Source organism: Leguminivora glycinivorella, chromosome 11 (assembly GCF_023078275.1).
Source record: "Leguminivora glycinivorella isolate SPB_JAAS2020 chromosome 11, LegGlyc_1.1, whole genome shotgun sequence".
Classification (NCBI taxonomy): domain Eukaryota; kingdom Metazoa; phylum Arthropoda; class Insecta; order Lepidoptera; family Tortricidae; genus Leguminivora; species Leguminivora glycinivorella.
Window position 1 is genome coordinate 22,272,355 of NC_062981.1, and position 25,991 is coordinate 22,298,345.

At 36.3% G+C, this 25,991-nt stretch overlaps 1 protein-coding gene across 4 annotated transcripts; it reads left to right on the plus strand.

Annotated features, from left to right (window-relative positions):
- The first annotated feature begins 6,263 nt into the window (after window positions 1-6,263).
- Window positions 6,264-15,575, plus strand: LOC125231132 (sepiapterin reductase-like). Of its 4 annotated transcripts, none has more exons than XM_048136492.1 (5): window positions 6,264-6,420; window positions 6,573-6,702; window positions 6,945-7,116; window positions 13,665-13,837; window positions 15,312-15,575. In XM_048136492.1, exons 4-5 carry the CDS (start codon window positions 13,676-13,678, stop codon window positions 15,408-15,410), a joined length of 261 nt encoding a protein of 86 aa, XP_047992449.1. In that variant the 5' UTR covers window positions 6,264-6,420; window positions 6,573-6,702; window positions 6,945-7,116; window positions 13,665-13,675; the 3' UTR covers window positions 15,411-15,575. The 4 variants fall into 4 exon arrangements, with proteins under 4 accessions (XP_047992449.1, XP_047992450.1, XP_047992447.1 ...); XM_048136493.1 differs by having other exon boundaries at window positions 6,265-6,420; window positions 15,315-15,575; XM_048136491.1 differs by lacking the exon at window positions 15,312-15,575 and having other exon boundaries at window positions 6,266-6,420.
- The last annotated feature ends 10,416 nt before the right edge of the window (window positions 15,576-25,991 follow it).

The following is a 25,991-nucleotide window of genomic DNA, read 5'->3' on the forward strand; positions in this document are numbered from 1 at the left end:
CATCTACCGTGCACAAGATGCAAGGCAGTGGTGTATTTAGTGTCCCTTACTTTTGCGGTTGGACAGGCTCATGTGGCCCTGAGTAGAGTAAAATTACTTAGTGCTCTCCAGATAGAAGAGCTAGATTGTTCTAAAGCTGACAGGTAAAACACCATGCAATACAGACACACTGGCGGAGATGGAGAGAATGTGGGCTCAATAAAATAGAAATTGAAATAAAAATAAAAATTAAATGAATCAATGAAAAACTTTATTGCGATAAGCTTGGTACCAATACATCAGGTGGTATTAATTATTATTAAGTAGCAATACGTGTTAGCCACAAATGGCTTGCGAAATTCGCCTACTTGGAATAAATTTATGTTTAAATTTTAAAGATATTTCATTATTAACGACTAAAAAGTATAAAATAAATTTATAGTTTAAAAAACTCTAGAAAAACACGCTTTTATAAATGCACGTAAAAGCCAAAAATAAATTATGGATCGTTCAAGTTGTCTCTATTTCTGGGATGAAGAGTAAACTCTGTGCTTTTAATTATAATATTTGATTGTAAAAGCGTGGGGCGCTGTAACAGGAAAATCTTTTTGTATAACTTGCTGAGAAATCAAGTTAAACTATATTACGAGAAGCAGTTTACACAGATTGGCGCGCTAACTGGACTTGCAGCACGACTGCAGCGCCCCACGCTTTTACAATCAAATATTATAATTAAAAGCACATAGTTTACTCTTCATCCCAGAAATAGAGACAACTTGAACGATCCATAATTTATTTTTGGCTTTTACGTGCATTTATAAAAGCGTGTTTTTCTAGAGTTTTTTAAACTATAAATTTATTTATCGGCGTTTTCATGTGTTCGAATTATGGAGTGGAGCAATGATATGATTCAAAGCTTTATTGAATTATATGAAGAGGAACCATCAATATGGAACCCAAAACATCTTGGTCACAAAAATCGCAACAATATAATAGGCTTTCGTTCGTATCTACACGGACGGCTCGGCTCGCGTAGGATCGTGCTACCTCGCGCCGTGTAAACGCACAGGCTCGCGTTCGTATTGAGCCGAGCCGCATCTACACGGACGGCTCGGCTCGCGTAAGATCGTGCTAACACGCGCCGTTTAAACGCACCTTTAGTATGTTTCTACTTATAAATTTATTTTCAGCATAAGCATTCATAACGCCGTGTCTTGCGTGGGCGACGGTCGCGCGACCGTCGCCGTCGCGTCTCATACTTCCATATCGATAAGGTTTGATTTCGTATGCGTCGCATCGCCGTCGCGTGACCATCGCGCGACCGTCGCCCACGCAAGCCACGGCGTAAGCATCGTTTACGAACATAACTGCGTCATAAAAAAATCACATTGAGGTAGAATAACACGAATTGCATGCGTTTTTTTTCTTTTGATCTATAAGTATTGTAATATTTATTCTACAAATGTAAGATTCATATCTTATTCTTCAACCGAGACCGACACTAAATTTATTATAAACATAAAAACTTGGAACCTGAGCGTCGCCTTTTTTAGGTATGAAACGTTGTTTATGTGATTACATTATAATATTTTTATCAGTTTAGAATAGGTTGTTGATATCGTGACCCGGTTTCTACTTACTGACGTATTTTTCCTGATTTAATAAATATATTAATATAAATTTCATTTATTTAGATACATTCGGTACGATGGCCGTTTTCGACAACAGTGATTGAACTCTATTTGAATTGTAAATTGAAATATGTAGTATTTAATCCGGCCAAAGTATTTATTTAACATATGTTTTGCATAAATAGCTATTTTTGTGTTTTTGTGATTCCAACACAAAGTAGCTAGCAAACGATTGCATCTCACCGCGACCTTGGATTTTTTTCAAGTAGGTAAGTGAGAGCGAGAAAGAGTTATTCTTTTTCTCCAAATCCAAATTCCATGGTTGCGGTGCGGTCCTTTATTTTATTTGCTATTTAAGTGACAATCGGTTAACATCCCGATGCTTTACATATCGTCTTTCGTAGGTAGTTATAATCAGAGGTCGGCGAGGATGAGCTGTTTTGATACTAATATGACGTCAGACATGTAAAATTATGTCAAAGTAGGAAAACAGGTCACCGTGGTTACAATAATTTAAAACTAATTTGATACCCCTCTACAATTATTCTGCTCTATGGGCCCGCGACACGCGCGGGGTATCCGCGGGGCGCGGGGCGGGCGGCGCGGGGCGCGCGGGACGCAGCTGTGTCTACTGCCGGTCGCTCGCTTCAAAACTGCCGCCATTACTACTCAACACAAATAAAATGTAACCGACTTCCGAGCGTTATAAGGTCGGAATCAGCTTCTCTACAGTATTGAAAATTGCGGAACAATGTAGCAACGTTACAAATTAAGTTTTAAGGATCTTGGTTAAAGTTTATAATCGCTTAGCTTAGAACAAATGCGTTCTAAACTTGAACGTGTAATCTTGGTTCACTTCGCACCTGCCTGTCTGAATTTCGCTGTATGACCGCTGTGGTCACGTAATCTGATTTGCGCAATGAAGTAGCAACTCTGTCGCTTGGAGTGTACGTCTTATTTAGAATGCGTTTGGACGCCCTGTTTTAGTCTGGGTCAAGTGTGGTCTGAATGTTATTGTCTGATATTTGGGTGCTTGGATCATTGTTAAATCCTGTTTTCCCGTTATATGCTATTTGCATATTTTAAGACTTTATTTTAACAGCCATGCAGACTTCATATCAGTCTTGAAGGATTCTTTGCGATCGCTAAGTATTTAAGTATTTTTTTGTAACTTAATGGGGCGGCACAGTTAGGGTCCCCCCACATCTAGCGTCTCGCGAGCGTCGCGTCGGGCCAACTGTATGGAAAAAGACGTCGCGTCGACGCGACGTCGACGCCGCGTCAGGCTTTGCCCATACAGTTGGCCCGACGCGACGCTCGCGAGACGCTAGATGTGGGGGGACCCTTAAATGGCTCAGGTCGCCAAATCCTTAAAACATAATTAATGTCCCTGACTAAGGCGAATAATCCTTAATTTCTTATACATAATATATACCTGCCAAATCTCAACTTACTATAATTTTGTACACATAATTATTTAAAGTCACTTATAGGTCGAACGCGATTAATTAACATTATTTTAACTTTTTTCCCAACGTTTCGGCCAGGTTGCACCTGGCCGTGGTCGCGGAAGACTGACGTCCCAGCAAAGTGTCACCGGAGATGTAAACACCACAAAACTACCCGATATTAATTTGTATAAATGTTCGGGGTAGACAAATAAATATAATCTACCCGCTTTTAGTTAATCGCGTTCGACCTGTATGTGACTAAATATGTGTACAACAAAGCGCGAAAACTTAAAGTGTTATATAATTTTGTAGTTCTAGCCAATTACTTCTAAACTTCACAGTCACAATTTTTTTTGCTTGAATTAAAGAATGAAACTATTATTACCATGGACCTAATATTATTACACATTATTTCCTCCGAGCACTTACCTACTAGATTCTAGTACTAAAACAATACCGCACGAACACTAGTATCTTCTTAGTAGTTTGTGACGAACACGAACTGTTTTTTTTTTCATTTTATCATTTTTTTATCAATATAAGAGAACCATATTTATTGAATCTGATAATAATTTATTAAACCACTACCTATATCGCAAAAAGAATAAAAATTGGTTGTCTGTAAAGTCGGTTAAGTCGGTTTACGGACGGTAGTTTAACGTGATAACGTCAAACATTACAATAGTATAGACAGGGGCGGTCAGAGTATAGTAAAAGGGGCCCGATTCTGGGACTTTTTTCACGTTTTTTTGTTCTTATTTGAAAGAATGCATTAAAATAAGCATCTTTTATAAATTAAAGTGTTTTTAAAAACCTACTAATTTAGGAGTTTAGAGTGGTGCAAAGTTGCAAAATTTTCCCGTAGCATTACTAAGGCGCCAGAGACAGAAAGCGATATCGACGGAGCCCCGCTTACGCGGGGCTCCTATTCTGTGCAGTTTGGCCTTCGGCCGTTTGAAGATACCTAACGAACCTAACCTATACCTATATAAAAGTCGTCATTTTGTATCCTAGACCGTTTGCGAGACACGCGTTAATTTTATTAAAGTGCTAGTGCCATTTATTATTCTTAGATAGAACCCTAATATCTCAGTAAATATTAATGGAAAAGAAAAAGTTTATATAACAAAACATCCTTATTTAACACGTTCGCGGACGCGTATTCTATAGCATACGTTTTTGTACTCCTTCTGGTGACGCGTATGCTATAGAATACGTTATTTGGTTTGAATTTCTGCGCCTGTTTGCTTAGTAATCTTCTTGTTCACAGTATAATATTATTCACCAACATTTCCTCTACCATTCACTAGAATCATAGTATGCATACTGCAACATTACATAGTTTTATCGCAGTTAAAAAATATGCTGTGGCGTCACAGATCGAGTTCACCTTTTTGTGACGCGTATGCTATAGAATACCTCTTTGTATGGAAATTTGCGCAGTAGCCCCGCGAGTGTCACCGGGAGTTGGCCCGTGAAATGTGGCCAAATTTCGAGCTCAAACGCAATTTTACGGATTGTTTAAAAAATCATAAGTAATTATTTTTACAGTTTATATATATTTTTGTGTTGCGGTTTTGTTAACAAACATGTCCACTGTCGTTTTATAATAATACACCGTGATATTGGTTACGATAAATTAAGAAAACCGAAGCATGTTTACACCTATTATTTGAGTAATTTCCTTCGTACTTAGTCATTGCTTTGCTCATATAATTGTGAATAAACCCTATTTCTGGTTAATACTGACTGTTTACGTTAAATTATATCTTTTTGAGTGAATTTTGTTGGTGTTTAACTACTTGAACTTGGTTTAGATGCTTGTAAAATAGCATATAAAGCTGGGCGAATCATCGCGTAGTGAGAGGTAGTGGATAAGTTCTACCCAGAAATCATCACACCAAATGAAGGCCTTTAGCACCTATACAGCAGCAGGTTTGAACAAACATTATTCTAGTCTCAATGACGAAACGGGTGACTACAGTTCTGACGAAAGTTAGGTACTCCAAAAGAGTCTGTAGGAGATACACATTTAGACAATTCTTCTTGTACCAAAAAACTCTGTATTCGTGAACAAGCTTTATACTTTTATTTGTGGGCATCATCCCCGCAGCCAGAAACACTAAATGTTTTATTTGATATGATTCTACAGAATGAATCTGCTGTATCACCATCTATGGATCGTATGCTATAGCATACGGTGTCATATAAGATCACATTTTGACTCAGTATTGTGTCACGGTATGCTATAGCATCGTATGCTATAGCATACGGTGTCACATAAGATCACATTTTAACTCTGTATTTTGTCAGGTATGCTATAGCATCCGAATGCTATAGCGTTCCTCGTCACATAATAACCCTAATATAAGCTGTCTAAGGACAGGTATGCTATAGCAGTCGAAAAATTCCCATACAAAATATTGGTGTCCCAGAGGGGTGACTGAGCGTCCGCGAACGTGTTAAACGTGTTCTATATGATTTATCACTATTAACATAGGTTATATTGGTAATAAAAATCATCGTAAATTTTCTGTCTCTGGCGCCTTAGTAAATACTATGGGAAAATTCGCAACTTCGTACTGCTCTAACTCCTAAATAAGTAGGTTTTTCAAGCAACTTCATTCTATAAAAGATGCTTATTTTAATGCAATCTTTCATGTTTTTAAATTACAAACACTCAAAAATAATAAATGAAAATTTTTAACAAAAATTTTCTAAGTCCTAAAATCGGGCCCCTTTTGCTTATACCCCAACCGTCCATACACAAACCACTTGCTCTTGCTTGGTGGCCTTGAGGAACGGGACAATGACGTCATCTTTTTCGTGCATGCTGCCCGTAGTAACGAGTTATTAGACGTTATCACGTCAAAAATGTTTACTGAATTTCATAATCTTCCTAAATATCGAAGTCGGAATTAGTATTTCCCGCGCCATAATAAGGCTAGTTACGAAATAATGGCTAAATTATTGCATATTTTTTGGTTATTTAAAATTGTACTCTATTTTATTACGTTAAAGTGCAATATATAATTCACAAATTATAACAAACATTAGCGCATTTATCTTCAAACTTAATGTGTAATGTTGCCAGGTAATAAATTACTTTTGTTTCTCTTTATTTCCTTATGTTGGCTAACTTAGAAGCATATCTCAATTAATCTGGTATGCAGCTTGCATGCAGAGGCAAATTGTTGATAATCTATGAATCTATCGCATCTATTTTTAAATAAAAAAAAATACGTCAATGTCAAGTTAAAGCTTCCATTCGTTTTCTTTTACATTCCATTTTTTCTGTATAATAAATGTAATTAGATCCCGTATCTTTATTAAACATTCGGCTTTAGGCCCACGTTCAAGTAAGTCGTAGATATCGTCTCGTCATGTTGTTTATTAGTTGGTGAATGTGGGTGTCTCAATCGGCCTTGAGTCACATTCGCATTATCACACGCAAGAAAAAACTTTGCTTATCGCTGAAGCGGATCTAGAAACGAGTATTACTTTGTTGCAGAGTTTGATGGATCCTTGGGGCAGCGAAATTGCCGAAGAAACTGTAGTTTCGCCGAAATTTGAAGACGATTTCACGCCCGCGCTCGACTCGGGAAAATTATCCGATTCGGCTGAATACTTGGCTATCTTAGGTATTTATATTAGTGATCAATTATTGTAATTTGTTTTTAATGATTTTGGAACTGGTTCCGGTTGGTTACACCACAGAATTGTAACAATATGCATATTAAATTGCAACAGGGTTTCTGATTACATTCCGTCATCGGACACCGTGGTCTACGGTTGCAGTTTTAGTGGTTTTTGCCGTTCTCTACTTCACTTACCCTGCGGCGCTGCTTCTGGTTGTTACAAAGACATAATTTGACATTTTCAGAGCGTAAATTGAAGTCAATTCGAGCTAAGAACAAGGTTGTGGAGAACTTGGCGGCGTACCGCGCGGATTGCATCGACCGGTTGATGCGAGAGGGCTGCGACTTGGACCCCGTCATCGGCGACACCGAGGAAGACCAGCTCATCGAAGAAGAAGAACCTCAGTAAACCAAACTGTAAGTAATCATGGCTTCATCATCTTCAAACAACATTGACCTTTCTGGGCCCACTTACGTTGTGTTGAGTGGAGCTTCCCAGGGCATCGGGCGAGCCATAGCTGTAGAAATATCTAAACTCCTCGGTCCAAACTCCTTGATGTTGCTGCTGGCGCGTAACAAGGTGGAACTGGCTGTGACAGCGGGCCTGTGCGAATCTGACAAGGTAAAAGTTATATTTAACTCCATAGACTTGTCGAAAGCATCCAATGATGAAATGAAAGCTGTAATGAACAATTCACTTGCTGGACAGAAAGTCACTGACTTCAACACCAGTGTGATCTTCCACAATGTTGGCTCTCTTGGAAACTTGGCTGTGGAGACATTCCGTATGGACAATATGGAAGAACTGAGAGAATACTATGACCTTAATGTTTTTAAGGTGATCAGTATGAATACCCAATTTCTGAAGATCTTTGAAGAAGTTGAAGACAGAGTGGTTATTGTGAACATTACATCTCTGTGTGCTATCAAGCCGATGAGTGGCATGGCATACTACTGCAGTGGAAAAGCAGCTCGGGAGATGTATTTCAAAGTGCTTGCGGAAGAGAAAAAGCAGATTAGAGTTCTAAACTATTCCCCAGGCCCGGTGGAGACAGCTATGATTGATTATGTCTTAGCGGAAACGGTGAATGAGAATCTCAGAGATGTGTTTACTACATTTAAGAATCAGGGTACCCTTCTGAAGCCTGAGATGACGGCTAAGAAGTGCATGCGCGTGCTGCAGGCGGGCAGGTTCGCTCCGGGTGAACACGTTGATTACTTTGATGATGAGTAATCTTTTCTTCTTTGAATTTTTAGGAATTTAGGTGGAGTTCTTTGACAGTTAACATCAGTGCCATTTTTACCCGAATTTATTTTAATTAATTCTTGATGATTGTTACCTAAATGTGTACATAATGTTACATGTTAATAAAAAAATTTGCCACTTTATAATAACTTTTTAAACTCAATTTGACTTCATCAAATACATTTGCCAAATAAAGCCAAGTGAATAGCCTAAACTAAGGCCTAACAACTTGCTTAGAACTCCTTCTAGATAATCAAATTTTCCTGAAAAAGATGCCACTTTGTCCATTGTAAAGGGGTCAATTCACACTCAAAAATGGTTCCCAGACTGTAAGAAACATTCTTATAGGTAGATGTCGCTATACGCCACCCTAAGGCGTTTAGGCATGGAGGGAAGGCATGGAAAAATTCGCACGTATCCAGCAGGGCTCCGGGGCTAAGTTGGTCATAGTGACTGTTCCATCAAAGCAGTGGGTTGCAGGTTTTAGTTCTGCCAGAGGTGTGAATTTTCCATTTTTCCTTTAATTTAAAAATATGCAGACTAAGGGCCAGTTGCATCAACCACATTTGACAGACACATCATCGTCACGCAGCAGACGTCTATGGAACTTCCCATACAAGAAAATTTAACGAACGCTTTAACGGTGACAGACGGTTTGGTGCAACCGACCCTAAGAGTTCTTTAGCTCTCTAGTGATAAGTAGCTTTCTTACTACTCACTCGCTAATGTTTAGATTGTCCTATCTCAACTACATATCTTGTTAGATCTGACTTAATACCAAGTAGGTGATATCTCTAGTTCCTAATGAATTGTGTAATATGTAGCTGCCAAAAATAACCTAAGATAAGTGTCACTTCTCTTCTCTTTAATCTATTATAGCTTTTTTTAAATGTAAAACTCTAATCTACTTTTTTTTCACCTGAACACATGTGAAGGTCAATGCAAAGTCACCTTAAATAATTAATAAAAAACTTCATACACATTTCATTTTTAAAATTTTCGCAATATCTTTAAATGAATTTTTGAGGTCCTAATTGTATTGTTAGTAGGTTCAATGTTTATTGTAAAAATGTAGTGAGAAAAACAACGCATATTTAAGTATAGGTGGTATACATTTAGGTTTAAAAATGGTTCTGGCAGCTACAATTCAGTAAAGTTTTTTTTTTGTTAAATCTATTCAAAATTATCTTTTTTTAAGATTTTTTCTAGAACTTCTACATTAATAGGGTATCTATGACAATATTGTGAATGTTTGTAAAACGATAGGCTAACCGACTTAAAAAAATGTAACATGTATACTTAACATCAATTTTTATTTACAAACGTTGATATATTAAAGGTTTATGTTATATTTTTGTCTGCAAAAACTTGTGAAATTTCTTTATTTTTCAGAATAGCAGACTATGTTATGACTTATGTTTACATTAAAAAATGAATTAATTTGTTAAGCTTGTTATATTTAATTGCATAACTTCATAATGTCAGCACATACTTGATAATGAAAGTGAATGAATGACAAAATGTCTGACCTGTTATGTAATTTAAAAGTCGACATTTTTTAAACCGGTTAGTATATAATAATAAGTCTATTCGTATACTTAGTGTGACACATTCCATATCATAGTTATAATGCCCCAGGCATTGTTATTTAAAAAGGTCTCGACTGAATTCACGTACAAGCTAAATTAATTCTTAATCCAGCTAAAATGTAGTTGCAATTCGTTGGGACTTTTTAACTACGTATTTTTTCTCGAACATTTCAAAATTATGCAAAATTTAAAGAAATTGTCGTTTTCATGTAACCTAAAGTGTATCTTATGAATGCAATTCATATAATAAATGCTTGAATCAAATTGTGTTTTTGTACCCTAAGAACGTTTCCACATTTTCGATCCGATATCGGATGTAAAATATGACGCCTTTATTATATAGGATATCGGATCGGGTAATGTGAAAACGCTGTAACTTCCATTTTGTTTTATATGAGTTACATTCATATAGTTTGACCTCTGACTCTCTCTATCTATCTCTATATATATTTATATTGTTTATGTATTTCTTGTTTTGAAACTTATACATTTAATACCAATGTATAAGTTTCAAAACAAGAAATACAGTTCAAAATACTTGAGTGCTATCCTAGCATAAAATAATTATGATGTGATAAGAAATAATGAAAAAGCTATAAGGTTAAAACTATAGCTTGGCAAAAAAGAGTAAAAATGGAACTATTTTTTTTTATCATAGCAACACTTACTTTTTTATACAGAAGTGTCAAAATAGTTGCCACATGCAAAGCGGTTTACATAGACGGTGGCGCCCCTGTTATTTTCCACTCTTTTTTTGCCAGGCTGTAATCCACTGAAGCACACTAGGAGAAATGGTCCCGGGTTCGACTCCCAGGCCTAAAACCTTTTCAAGTTTCTGCATGAGGCTGGTTTTAGTGTCACTTCGTTTTGACAGTTCTTAAAAAGAAGCTGATTTGATTAGGAGGCCTACGGTAGCGTACGAGTGCAGAGGTACCTTATTGGACGGGCTCTTTTATCAATTCATACAGGGCGGATGAAATTAGGGTAATCAAACTACCTAATTTTAGGATTCTAGGATATGAAAACAAAGATTAGTTATTATCAGAATGACGCAAACCCGACACCATGTCAAGTAAACTATGGACTTCCGGTTTCGGGTGCCATCTTAGTGGTATCGTGTCGTGAATAATTTCTCCTTCTTTTGCTCATTAACGTTGTTTAAAGTGTAATATCGATAGCTTATTATGCAGTAAACTAATGTTATAGTGAGAAGCTGATGAAGAATTAATCTCGAAACGCGTTTAGCCCCCTTTTTTGTCATCGACGGACGATAGTCCACGTGCCCTTGTAAAATCTAGCTATCAATTTACAAGTGCCAACTACCGAACAACGTCGTACTTACCGTACCAAAATCGAATACATTAAGCTTATACCACCTTGACACTGGCAAAATAGTCCCACCAATGGGACTGAGCTAGGCCATTTAATTTTAAAAATCTAATCTAAGTAAACTATGTGTCATTGTCAACATTATGTAACAAATCCATATTTTACAAAAAACGTCCTAACATCAATAGGCTACTTGCCTCCTAGTCAAATCAGTTTCTTTTAAAGAACTGTCAAAACGAATTTGAACGACTTACTAATATGGAATTTATATGAAAATGAATTGAGCGACGTCACGGTCAACTCAGTTACTTTATATATTTCTTCTTGACTTATTAAATAGAAATTGGATTTAAAAATAACTTCTGTCCATGTTTTTCTTATAATTATCTGATGCTTTATTTCGTGCATGGTATAAAATATTTTATTGTAACTACAGTCAAGTTCCCTATATACATATCGTCACTACTTTTAAAAAAACTTGTATCTTCGTTTGTCAATGAAAAGAAAATTGTAGTAAGTATGTATGGAATGCATATAGACTTACTGCGTTTTAACTTTGAGAAACAACGTGAGATACGAGATTTTTTAAAAGTAGTGACGATATAGCACATTATCATTAAAGTATTTAGGTTCAAAACGTATTGACAAATTTCCTGCTTGTACGCAGGCTTACCGCAAGCAATTTGTAAGCATCCTTCTCTTTTAGTTCAATTTTAAAGTGTAATAAGAATTCTCGCCATTTGTGAACGTCGATGTCGGGGCTGGCGGTAGTCCCTCTGCCGGCCTAGCCGAAAGACAACGTTGACGCCGACACCGATCGAATACGCAAGAGAGATAGAGATAGCTAACGATCACACATTCGTGAGCGTTTGTCCATTTGACTACGTGCCCTGATAGAATGGCGTCATATACTGCAGCTAGCGTGTACTTATTCTGTATCTTAAGACAGGTAAGTAAGGTTTGATATTGTATATTATTTAAAGCAAACACTACAAAAAATTATTCTAGCGAAATATCTTAAACATTTATCTTGAACACATTTAAAGTTTGACATTTAAACACGAAATGTAGGTGCAGTTTTGGTGTAAATAATATGTAAGTATTGTATTGTATTGTATTTCTTTATTTGCTTTAATAAGATACAAGTATCATGCAAAATAATTGTATACAGTAAAATAAACTTAGCCTAAATCATGCATAACATTCTTAATGAAATCAAGGATATCATTAGTAAATACCTGTGATAGATAATTTTATGTAAGTATATCGTCACTACTTTGAAAAAATCTCGTATCTCACACTTCTCCTCAAAGTTAAAACGCGGTAAGTCTATATGCATTCCATACATACTTACTACAATTTTCTTTTTTATTGACAGATGAAGATACACGTTTTTTTTCAAAGTAGTGACGATATTTAGGTAAGTCCATACTAATATCATAAATGCATGGGAAAGTGTGTGTGTCTGTTTGTTTGTCCGTCATTTAGGGCAAAAAGGAGCGACGAATTGATGTGATTTTTTTAAGAGCAAATTGGTGGGATGGAGAGTGACATATGCTACTTTTTGTACCTTTACCACTTCTCTAAAGGGGGTGGGGGGGGGGTATGTTTTTATGGAGCATTCCGCAATTTTCGAATTTAACGCGAGCGAAGCCGCGGGCAAAAGCTAGTAATACATAGATATAGTCAATGTGAATATTTATGTAATGTAAATAATGGAAGGTAATTTTAATAGTAACCTTGCTGTTTGCCGTGTTTGACACATGTCAATTATAAATTTTGTATCGGAAATTGGAGGTTTTGACACAAAATGTGACAAGATACTTAGGTTTTTTTAACGTTAACTTCTGGGCGGACAAGGTAAGTGTACATTAATTTTATTTAAATTCGTTGTTAACATAATGTACCTACTTACTAGCCGATTAAATATTTCTAGTTGAATTTAACTAGGTACCTAGTACACTATTAAATATATCCTTTGAAAAAGGCCGGCAAAAGACAGTCTTAAAATTCATAATCTTAAAAAAAGACTTGTATGCAATCTGTCACATCAATCTGAAAATTCATAATCTTTAGAAACAAGAGTGTCTGTGGTCAGTCGCGAAATTGTACGGAACTCCGTGCACTCGATCTGATTTTTGTAAGATTATGATTATGCATTTTAAGACTGTCTGTTGCCGGCCTAAAGCCATACAATAATAAATAAAACCATAAATATGTGTCGTCATGATATCAATAATATTTGGTTAAAAATTTAGGATTTGGGACTGTACCAGCCTCGCAAAAAAGAGTAGACAAGAATAGAGGCGCCACCGTCTCGTCTATGTAAACCAAAGACATATGTAACTCCGTATAGACGAGACGGATAAAGTTCTAAGAAAAAAACGTAGTACCTACCTACCTCAAAGCAGTAGAGAAAAAGGTACGGTGGCCTAGATACCGTTACACCTTTGGGGGACACTCAACTAGATGGCGCTAGTATTAATATTTGACATTTGAACACATACTTATCAAGCTAACAATATGGGCCAATTTGTCAAGACAGGTTCAAAAGTTTTAAGCTTCTGTCGAGAGATGGCAGTCTGTACACTGTGATTACACATTTTACTTTGACAGTACCTAACTCTCTATAATACTCGATCCTCTTTGATGTAAACCTATGTAAAAAAGTTTAGTTCCATTTCTACTATCATCCATTTATACCTACCTACTATAAGCGGTCACCGTCACCTATACTCAAGGAGTGTCTCGTGCGCGTTGCCAACCCATTAGAAACTTGACAGCATTTTTTTTTATTCCAGAGAATGCGAGAATGACCACAAACCGGAAATCGTTATTCATGTTCCTGATGGGCCTGGCGTGGAAGTGCCGGTTTAGCATGCCGCTGCTGCTGAGCGGCTCCGCGGCCGTGCTAGGCCGCGCCTGGATGTTCCAGGTTCGAGTCCGGACCGTGCACAGTCTGCGAGACCACGAGGTAAGCCTAGCACACACTGTTATGTTCCTATCTCAACAGCTAGAAAATACCTTCACTTGACAAATAATTGCACACAAATTTTCGTGCTTTAATATGTCTTTGAAAAACCGGCCAAGAGCGTGTCGGGCCACGCTCAGTGTAGGGTTCCGTAGTTTTCCGTATTTTTCTCAAAAACTACTGAACCAATCAAGTTCAAAATAATTTTCCTAGAAAGTCTTTATAAAGTTCTACTTTTGTGATTTTTTTCATATTTTTTTTAAACATATGGTTCAAAAGTTAGAGGGGGGGACACACTTTTTTTTACTTTAGGAGCGATTATTTCCGAAAATATGAGTATTATCAAAAAACGATTTTAGTAAACCCTTATTCATTTTTAAATACCTATCCAACAATATATCACACGTTAGGATTGCAATGAAAAAAAAAATCACTCCCCACTTTACGTGTAGGGGGGGTACCCTAATAAAACATTTTTTTCTACTTTTTATTTTTGCACTTTGTCGGCGTGATTGATATACATATTGGTACCAAATTTCATCTTTCTAGTGCTAACGGTCACTGAGATTATCCGCGGACGGACGGACAGACATGGCGAAACTATAAGGGTTCCTAGTTGACTACGGAACCCTAAAAAAGTGGCCACATTTATTTTTGAGCTGCCTATGCCTTTTTTTACGCATGCCACCAGGTCCGGGAAGCCAAGGGCGATGACGGACTAACCAATCTACAACTAACCATTCTAAGGGTCACTTGCACCAACGAAAATTGAGGATTAACCCGAGGGTTAACCCACCATTGTATAAGGAATTTGACAGTTGACAGCCCACTAACCTTGAGTTAAGTGGTTGGTGGAAATGGGCCTAAAACCACCAACGAATTCCGTCTCCGACCTGGGTGGAGTACCGTACAGTCACCGGCATAAATAAGTGATGATATTTGTACCTTGTCGCTTTAAATTGTTTGACAATTTCGCATGACATTTCAAACAAGACGTTAATGTGACAAGGTATAGAAATCATCACATATTTATGCCGCTGACTGAACTACCGCAAGGTGGCAGAGCGCTGGAGTATCGATCCAGAGGTCGTGAGTTCGTCTCATCCAAAGCAGTAATCGTCTATTTTTAAATTAATTGTAGACGTTTCTGCATGTCAAAAAGTTAGTTTTGTGTACTTTGTTAGTAAAACCGACCGACGACCGGTCTGGCGCAGTCGGTAGTGACCCTGCCTGCTACGCCTCGGTCCCGGGTTCGAATCCCGGTAAGGGCATTTGTGTGATGAGCACAGATATTTGTTCCTGAGTCATGGATGTTTTCTATATAAGTATTTGTATATTATATATATCGTTGTCTGAGTACCCACAACACAAGCCTTCTTGAGCTTACCGTGGGCCTCAGTCAATCTGTGTAAGAATGTTCTATAATATTTATTTATTTTATTTATAACTGGTATACTTTTAGTAGTAATTCTTCCAGCTGGCGTACTACGAAGACGAAGAAGAGGAAGACTCGTGGGACACCGACACCAATGACTCCTGGGAGACCATCATGGAAGAGGAGGTGGCTTACGGGTAGACCACCAGCTCGAGGATACGGAATATGGAATATCTTACAAGTAAATTTAAAAGTGGAAAATGTCTGCCTTGTCTCTTACGGTAGATGTCGCTACGGGTCCCATTGACCTTAGTAGTGGAAAATTTCGCTGGCTTGGTCGAAGTCTTGGTGGTCTCAGTTGGCAGAGCGCTGGAGTATCGATCCAGAGGCCGTGAGTTCAAGTCTCACCCAAGGCAGACATTTTCCACTTTTAAATTTATTCTAAGCCTAGTGGCATCGATTGCAGACGTTTCTGCTAATCAGAAGTTAAAATCTTACAAGTATCCTATGGAGACCCAACAAACCAAACAATATGAGCATTTCTTTTTTTTTTGCCACTTTTATGAAGTGTGATATTTTTGAAAAAAAAAAAAGCTATTTCTACTCAGAATTACTAGCCTTTTCAATCCTAGTAGTTAAAAAAATTGTCCCATACGATTTTTTCTTATTTTGTTACCATTTTCCGTACATTTTGTATGGGGTAACAAAAGAGGAGAGTAACAAAAATGTATGGAAATTCTGGGACACTTTTTGTCTCCCAGTGAGATTGAAAGACGAAAGTACTCGTGATTCTGAGTACAATTGACCTAAAATTCCCTAAAACAATAAAAAAAAATTATTGGCAAAAAAAAATATTTGAGTATTAATAATAAGTGAGTGTCAGAGTTTTGAATGATTCACGGTTGATAATATTGTCTTCGGTTACCGCGATAGTTACTCATGAAATAAAACTATGGAAACGGATTAATTCGCGTATAACCCCACCCGTTGACCACGAACGCTGTAAAGTGTTCGAAACGTCGGGATGAATTATAAATTCATTATACGCGATTTAATCCGTTTCCATAGTTTTATTTCATGATTCACGGTTATTTTCGCGCTGTCTATGTAACTTTAACATCCACCCGCTTTCGTCAGTTTTCCGTGATCATGATGCATGCAACTGCGTCGATATATCGGGAGCTCGACAAAAATCAAAAAGGTAATCACGGTTTATATCCCGGTCAATATAAGTCTAATAAGTGAGTGTGTTTAGTACTTTAGTAAAACGTTCCACTTTGTCGGTTACCATTAAGGCGAGATTTAGTTGTATCTTTATCTTGTACTTTTAAACGAGCAATTCTTGTATATTTATTTATTTATATATACCGACGATCTTGGAAATCGCTCTAACGATTTCGCCGAAATTTGTTATGTGGGGGTTTCGGGGGTGAAAAATCAATCTAGCGTAGCCTTAGATCCCGGAAAACGCGAATTTTCGAGTTTTCATGAGTTTTTCTTTCGCGGTAGTAAACGTAAAATATGGTCGTTAATTTCGCCGCGCGCGCATCGATTCCGCTTAGCTCAGTCGTACGAAGTCGGTTTAATGTACGCAGATAGATCGTAGGTGTCAGGGTTTCGAATCCCGGCAAGAAATTAAATTTTTGTTTTTTCTCTTTTTTTTGTTTTTGTATTTATAAGAGTTTTTTTTTATCTAAAGACGTGATATATTAAAATAGAACCGAGCGAAGCTCGGTCGCCCAGATATTATGAATAAACTGGCAAAGCGGCTTTATAGCAATCGACAAAGTGGGACGTTTTCCCGTGCACACTCGCATATTATGTAAGTAAACCTGTAAAGCCCACTTGCACCAACCACAACTCAGGGTTAGTGGACTGTCATCTGTCAAATTAAATATGAAATGGTGGGTTAACCCTCCATTTTCGTTGGTAGTGGCCCTAAGTGTATTAAGGCCTTCGCGCACGCTCATATTGGTGAGCGTCAGGACCCCTGGACCACTACAGATATTTGATGTTTAGTACATACTAAAATTTAGTACCTATTTGATACTATTTGGTACCTGAGTACATATATTTGGTACCTCCACTGATATCAAAAATCGAGCGAATAAAGTGGCCAGACATTCTGACGTCAGGATGTCTGGACCATTTTTGGTTTACATAGTTCTAGACAACACTACTAATTGATATCTTAGTCAATATTTACTACCTATTTGGTACCTGTCAATATATTTTTTTCAAATTTTTTTGGCGTACCAGAAAAAAGTTATGATGGAATTTAAAGTTGTGAGCCACTCATATTGGCCGTGTAGCGGAGCGGAGCGTGAGGCGTGCATGTCACACAATTGAAGTGTATACAAGTGTCCTCACTCGACGCTGCATAGAGTGTACGCACGCTCACCCGCGCCACTGTCGCCGTTCATAAGTTCCACAAACCGTTAAAACTGTTTTGTGGGACATTTTTATAATGTAAACTGTAAATCCTTGTGTTTTAATAAATAAACATGATAAATTAACATAACATACAATCACGCCTGTGCCTCATGAAGGGGTAGGCAGAGCATATGAAACTACTCAAGTTTCAATGCCACTCTTGGCAAATAAGGGGTTGACAGAAAACGAAACTGTGACATTGCAGTGACAGGTTGCCAGCCTCTCGCCTACGCCACAATTTACCCCATATCCCACAGTCGCCTTCTACGACACCCACGGGAAGAAAGGGGGTGGTGAAATTCTTAACCCGTCACCACACGGGCAATGATAAATTATAAATAAATAATTTACAAAATAATAATTGGCTTGGCTTGTCACCCGTAAAATTAATATAGTTGGGTCTCCGGAGGATAAGTTTAGCTTATAAAACTATTATTTCTTGAGATGCCAAAGTTAAAATGTAGTTATAATTCTACACTAATTAAATCACAATACTTGGCGTTCTGTCAATTTGTATAATAGAGCAAACGGGTATTTTCGCGAGAACAATCACCAAAAATATTATTTCTAAGGTAGGTATGTAAATTTTATGTTTTTCCTACTCATAATCACGAGCGCTTTCGATCCAAGACAAAAAACAAGTTTGCAAACTTTCCACTTTGTAACCGCTGTAAAAAGTGTTTGAAAAATGGTAACGGAGTAGAAAAATTAAATTAAGGTAGCTTTTTTTTTACCTAGTAGGGTCGAAAGGGCTCGTGATTCTGAGTAGGAAAAACATTGAATTTACCTATTTTGGAAAAATAAAGTTCTGAATCTTTTTTCGCTCTAATGCCCAAATATAAATGTTACATTTTGACAAATTAACACGTTCCCTGCGCAGGGCCCAGTGCGTAAAAGGTTTACAATTTACAGTGAGACAGTGAATGTGTTAAGAACAGTTATTTAAGTAGTTCTTCCAGTTATTTTATTTTTTATGGAAGGTTGTATTATATTTACCTTTGGGTGAGGTAAAAAAGTTCCATGTTTTATTTAGAATACGAGAATATCCTGTCATGTCGTAAAGCTGAGTTTACACCTGCAAGTTATTGCTGCACGTATTGAAAGAGAGGAATATGCAAGAAAGAGATGCAGATATTTGCTACTCACTCTTACACATAGTTGCAGCAATAACTTGCTGGTGTAAACTCAGCTTAACGATTAGTACAAGTAAATACTCTTAAGAGTGCGAAAAATTAAAACATGAAAGAAAATAGTGTTTTAAATCAATACAAGTTGCGAATTACCTATTCGCACATAGGGTAGACCGGGGACAACTGAAACAATTTATACTTAATCGCTTGTAGCATTTTAATTTGAATAGTTAGGAAGATAAGAAAGTTATTTTTAAGAAGGAAATTTATTTGGCTTTTAAACAAAATTAGTTTTAAAGGTATGTTGCCCATGGTTATCTTGTATTATGAAATTAAAGAGGAAGCGGGAGAGTGGTTCAATTGACCCCATATGGTTGTCAATTGAAACACTATGCGAGGTCATTTGAAACACCCCTTATAAATTTGGGAAAAATAAAGAAATGTTTTTATTCATATCTTTATTAATGACTGCCGTGTTACAAAAACAGACCACCAAAAGATCACTTTTGTAGAAGACACTATACAATAAATATCAGCGCCTGAAGATTCTTTCAATATCTTGACATAAGAAACGTATGTAAAAAAAGAAATACTTGACTTTTAATCTTCTTTGTTTCGGTAACTTCTTACATATAAATTTAACATTTTGGTTATTATGAAACAGTAAGATATAATTCTATGGAATAGTCATAAAAAAATATTAATGTGTTTCATACAAAAGTGGGTGTTTCAATTATAACCTTGTTTCAATCATAACCAGTCCGTAGAACAACGGTGTGCAGTGTATGTAGACATTTTTGAAGATCTGTTGGTCACATTCTTCTGTTGTCAGGCCGGAGTTAAACGTAGATATTGCTACTTTCATTCGTGGAATTTGCACGTCGTTATACTTACAAAAAACAGAACCCGATTGCATTGATAGTTGGTTACTTGTGGGGACGATTAAAACACAGGGACATTTGAAACGTTTCAATCGTCCACAAGGACGTTGTTTCTATTATCACCACAACACATGTTTGATTTCAAAGTCAATTATTTACCAATTAATGACACTCCATCACTGTTTCATGGCACTTAAAATATTATAGAATCCACACTCATATCACTTAGCGAATTAAAATTTTCATACTACACGGGTACACAAAATTAGACAAAAATATACGAAAGCACCAATAGTTACTTTTTTGGTCGAAAATTTTCATCGGCTCCCTGTCACTGCCACGTCACTCGCGTGCCCGATCGTTATTGGTTCAAACTTGCAAAATGGTCGACCTCGTATCGTGAGTATTGCGTATTCCACGTAGGTATTGTAGTTTTAGAGAAATTTGACTTGTTTCAATCGTAACGTGTTTCTATTGTCCCCGATCTACCCTACATATATCGTATAGGGTGAATCCACGTAAAAGTAACGCGAGTCACGACTTCATTGCGTGTTTATTTGAACTACAGCTGCAAATTAAAGGATCTATGCATATTTTGGGAAAGTAACACTTATTTAGAGATAGATTATTACTTGAACTGGCATCGTGAATAATGGAACATACCATAAAATCACCATAAAATAGTTGCGCTTATATATTATATAATTATCATTGCCCACTTATAATGTATTATTTATTTATTCTCTTGTTTGCATGTATCACTTAATAATATTTATGTTTCTTTTTTTACACTTTTACTATTTATTATTTCTTGGTTTTACTATATTTAAACAAAAAAGTCACTCCCTCAGGCCTTGGCAGAATAACAGCGTTGCATTTCGCCTCTCCTGCGTCTTGCAACAACATGCTGAGTCAAAGCCTTTTCCCTACTGCACACATTGCTGGACACACAAGTGTAATTTTCTGTTTGTGTGTATATAATTTTCTTAGGATATTTTTGTGTATTTGTTTTTTATTATTAGTTTCTTTTTTTAATTTCACCATTTTGTCCTGTGTATGTGTGCTGTACTGAATAAATGTCTTTTCTTTCTTTCTTTCTTTCTAAAATCGTGTCGTGACTCATGTTACTCTTGCCGCGGATTGACCCGATAACATTTTAAGACGGTACATATAGCCACTTCAATTTTTGACATAGTTCCGTAATGTGCTATATCGCACTAGTGCGGTAATATAGCGCCATGTGTACTCTAAAAATACTAAGTATCTGCTTGCGCAGTCCATTATACACCAATATTTCGAATGTTTTATTTTTGTGTAATATTTTAGGCTGAGCGCACACGGAGGCGACAGTTGCACGGCGACATTTTTTGTCTCTGTCTTGGACGCATGTAGTAACGACAGAGACAAAAGATGTCGCCGTGCAACTGTCGCCTCCGTGTGCGCCCAGGGTTAATATAAGGTATTATGCTACGTTTAGCGGTGAAGGTAACTTGGCTAAGATTGCTGTTGTCATCCATTAACCTTCCTATTTTATTGTACAGCCAATTAAAATTTGTAATGACTATTGTTTTTTAATCTGTAGTTAGTAGTTGTCGCTATTTACTGTTGGCAACCGCCAACCACCACCACCGCCACCGCCTCTCCACGCTTCATGCCGCATCGGGTATTCGCCAATAAACGTTTGCATACTGAATGTTTATCGAATTAAAATGTACGTTATTGTTATTGAAACGTTGCAAATAACGAAAAACCGTTATTGTCGTATTATTTGTTCATCTTAAAAAAAAGAACCATTTGCAGCCCTACTTCGCCCCCATATTTCCAATGCATTTTTCAAGTTTGCTGCCTTTTTTAGTGCCAAGATTTTGTTGACCGTCTACAGTATGTAAACTAACGAAAACCCTTACTGTAACCCGTAAATGTCCAGGTGATACTGAGAAACTTTTACTATGGGATCAACCCCGAAATCACGAAAATATCTTCTGACAGTTTCATAGGTAGTTTTATTTTATAGTAAGTATTTCCTATGGGAGAGTAAATTTTTATTTCGCGTTTTGAGTGTTGGTCCCATAGTAAAAGTTTCTCAGTATCACCTGGACATTTACGGGTTACAGTAAATGGTTTTCGTTAGTTTACATACTGTATATCAGTTATTATTAGTATCGTTCATGGACCCTTAATTGATATTGTTCTTTCCTATACATGTAGGGATTCGTCGAATATTCGTTTTGCCATCTTTCGCTATACTATTTAAGGGAAATGAAAAGTTAATACCATCGGGAATATTCGACGAATACCATTATATGAAATTGTTATATCATTAGTTTTTCGGAACTTACGTGCGAAATATCATTTAATATTTGCCAGTCGCTTTTCGGTGAAGGAAAACATCGTGAGGAAACCGGACTAATTCCAATAAGGCCCAGTTACCCTTTGGGTTGGAAGGTCAAATGGCAGTCGCTTTCGTAAAACTAGTGCCTATGCCAAATCTTGGGATTAGTTGTCACAGCGGAGCCAGAGTCCCATGAGCCGCGGCAAATACCGGGATAACGCAAAGAGGATGATGATTATTAAGGTAACTGTACACTATTCCGGGATAGTAAAATGTGGTACATTATTCCGGGATACTTTGGTTTTTGTCGCAAAATAAGGAAACTATCAGTAAAATCTTAATTTAAGGCAGTATTTTATTAACTATAGATCAAATAGAACCGAAAAAGTCGATTTTCGAATATCTGTCGTATCTTTTGAAGCCGTGAAGTACCTCCAAACGCGTCAGTCGTAACCACGCAGTGGTTTCTATGGGCGTGTTTGACGGTGAGCTTAACGCGGCAGCGGCACTTCTTAAGGGTTTACTGTGATGCGGGTAAGTTTATTTATATTAAATTTGTATCATAATTGTCTTATAGTTATTAAAATACATTTATATCATCTTTTCAAATTAATTTAAAGCATATTTTAATAAAAATATCCGCTCCCGGAATAATGTACACCATTTTGACGCGGTGTACATAATTACGGGAGTATCACGGAATAACGGAAACACAGTCCGCAATGTTTTTATGTTTTATTACTATTTGCGGTGAAGTATATTTATATATTTCATGTCAATATATTGAGTAAAGATTACAGATTATAGTGACATAATTACGGTACATATATTTTTTAGATTTTAGTCTCATAATTGAGTACGAAATGTATACTCGTTGAGTAATACGTGCGAAATATTGGAGTGTGACATCGACATTAAATTTGTTTTATTTCACAAAATTAAAGCACAAAGGTTACTTATTTCGATGTTTTGAGTATAATTGTCATATAATCTTCCAATGTACTAAGAAAAAAATCTTGTATGTCTTTTAATATAGCCTTCGTTTTGACTGCCGTAATTAAGTACACGACTTTATATGAGTGTATCTTATTCCGGTATGCCTATATAAAGTGTATTAAAATATAAAAACACAAAATAAGGTATAGAGACCCGACTATTATGTTTTTAAACTTCCTTAGTTAGCTAAAAATCTTTATACCGCATATTGGTTTGTCCGTCAGTCAGTCTGTCCGTCTACGATTTAGCTCAATTATTATTAGTACTACAAAGCTAAAATTTAGATGAGGATAATATATAATAGGATAGACATATATAAATATAAAATAGTACAAATTCATCGGACAGTCAATCTGTGTAAGAACGGCCTATAATATTTATTTATTGAGTACTAGTTATTTATATATACATACTTGAATAACGTATCACCACCATATATGTATACGGTGTAGCTCAGTAATCACCAGTACCAAAAAACTGAAATTTTCACGAGTACCGTGCAAGTTTTATAACCGGCAATAGCTTCTGGATTGAAATTAAATTTTAAAAAAAAAAACCCCGACATTGTAAAGCGTTTTTCACCAAACATGCCTAAGAACACTCTCGACTAATTCAGCTTTCAAACGAAAAAAACTAATCTAAATCGGTTCATCCATTCGAAAGCGATGCCTTAGACAGACAGTAAAACTTATAACACCCTGTCATTATATCATACAATACATAGTTATACCGTAAAATATCATATTTCCCATCCCACCCCAACCCCAACCCATGAAAACATTGCCAATTATAAAAAATACACTCTGTATAAGCAACTATCAAAACGATATGTGCATTTATATATTTATGTAAACAATATTTTTAATTCGTTTTTTTACATTATGCTTCAACAACGTGGACTTTAAAGGTATCCCGTAATTACGTACAACGACTCCCGGAATTGAAGCCATACCAAAATTGTATCCCGGAATAATGGGCAAACTAAGGGTTAAGTAAAACAACGGTAATTTTTATAAATTAGAAGTTACGATACAAAATTGTGTCTTAAATCCATCGTAGAAGACTTATCCTTAAAATAAAATAATTAACACGACTAGAAACTTCGCATTTTTTTTACAATCCTCACTCAAAGTAGGAAACGTCTTAAGTTCCCGTAATATGGGACAGTTACCTTATATGCCATTAAGTATGCATGCAGGATTAACACCTTAAGTGCGTTTTCACATTATCCGATCCGATATCGGAAGTCGGAAGGATTTCAAAGAAAAAAATCAAAGATGGCGGCGTTAATATATGGGATATCGGATCGGATAATGTGAAAACGCGCTAACAGTCCGCAGTGTGTGTGTGGATTGAGTGAGCACCTTCCGAAAATAAAAAAAAATATGCTGATCATTTAGTAAAAGTTCTAAAACAATTGTAAAACGAATCTCTGAATTTGTAAAAAGATAAATCAAAAGATACAGCCATTAACATGTGCTCACTCAGTTCTCACAAACTACCAACGAAAACAGTGAATATATTCATTTAACATATAATATTTATATACTAACATTTAGTAAAAAATAGGCCAACCTACCTCTATAAATATTAGATCACCTAGTGACGTATTAAATTTTTTACAAATAGTTTCTTATGCTCACTCAATCCACACACTTTTGAAAAGCCGAATTTTGATGAAAAACATAAGATTTAGACCGCTATTATATGTGTATAGTTTAGTAAAAGTGAAATGGGAATTTGTAAAATACAAATCGAACCACTAACGTGTCAGGTTTTTTTATAATATATTTTTGTAAGTGCTCACTCAGTCCACACGTTTTGAGAAAGTTAAAAATGTAAATATCTTACGATTTGTAGCACCTAAGACACTCGAAAGTACTTCAACATTTAGTAAAAATTTTTACTAAATATCCACCATCTAATATTTTATATTCGTTGTCTGGTTTTAAAGATATTCAGACATAACTTTTCTCATACAAATGTATCAAGTAGGGTGACTACACTATGTCGGCTCCTGATTTTCCCCACCTTCCCATTGTCATATTGAGATTGGGGAGTCTCAAAACGTGTGGACTGAGTGAGCACTTACAAAAATATATTATAAAAAAACCTGACACGTTAGTGGTTCGATTTGTATTTTACAAATTCCCATTTCACTTTTACTAAACTATACACATATAATAGCGGTCTAAATCTTATGTTTTTCATCAAAATTCGGCTTTTCAAAAGTGTGTGGATTGAGTGAGCATAAGAAACTATTTGTAAAAAATTTAATACGTCACTAGGTGATCTAATATTTATAGAGGTAGGTTGGCCTATTTTTTACTAAATGTTAGTATATAAATATTATATGTTAAATGAATATATTCACTGTTTTCGTTGGTAGTTTGTGAGAACTGAGTGAGCACATGTTAATGGCTGTATCTTTTGATTTATCTTTTTACAAATTCAGAGATTCGTTTTACAATTGTTTTAGAACTTTTACTAAATGATCAGCATATTTTTTTTTATTTTCGGAAGGTGCTCACTCAATCCACACACACACCAGTCCGCATACAAAATATTTAGATTTTAGACATCCACGTAAGTCCATAAATTTACTTCAATTAATATGTATACGGCTTAATCGGTAGGTATATAAAAAAATCTTAGTGACCCATATATGGGACATGGACTGGAGCTAATTTGTAGTGATCCAAATATGGGACATTGGACTGTGAAAGTGTTAAAGAAGTATGGTATAGCGGGGCAAATCTTGACTGGAGGGTAATTGTAACTAATCCATTTTTCCATTATTAATTACACTATGATGTTCAGTTCTACATGTATCCACTTCACACGCCTACCATATACAACCGGTGGACACTATTTAATAATGCAAACATTGTAGAACATGGAAAAATAGGCCAGTTACATTTGCCCCCCAGTAGAGATTTGCCCCGCTGTACCTTATCCTTTCAAATATATTTTAGGTGACATCATTGGCGCCCAAAACGTATGTATGTGA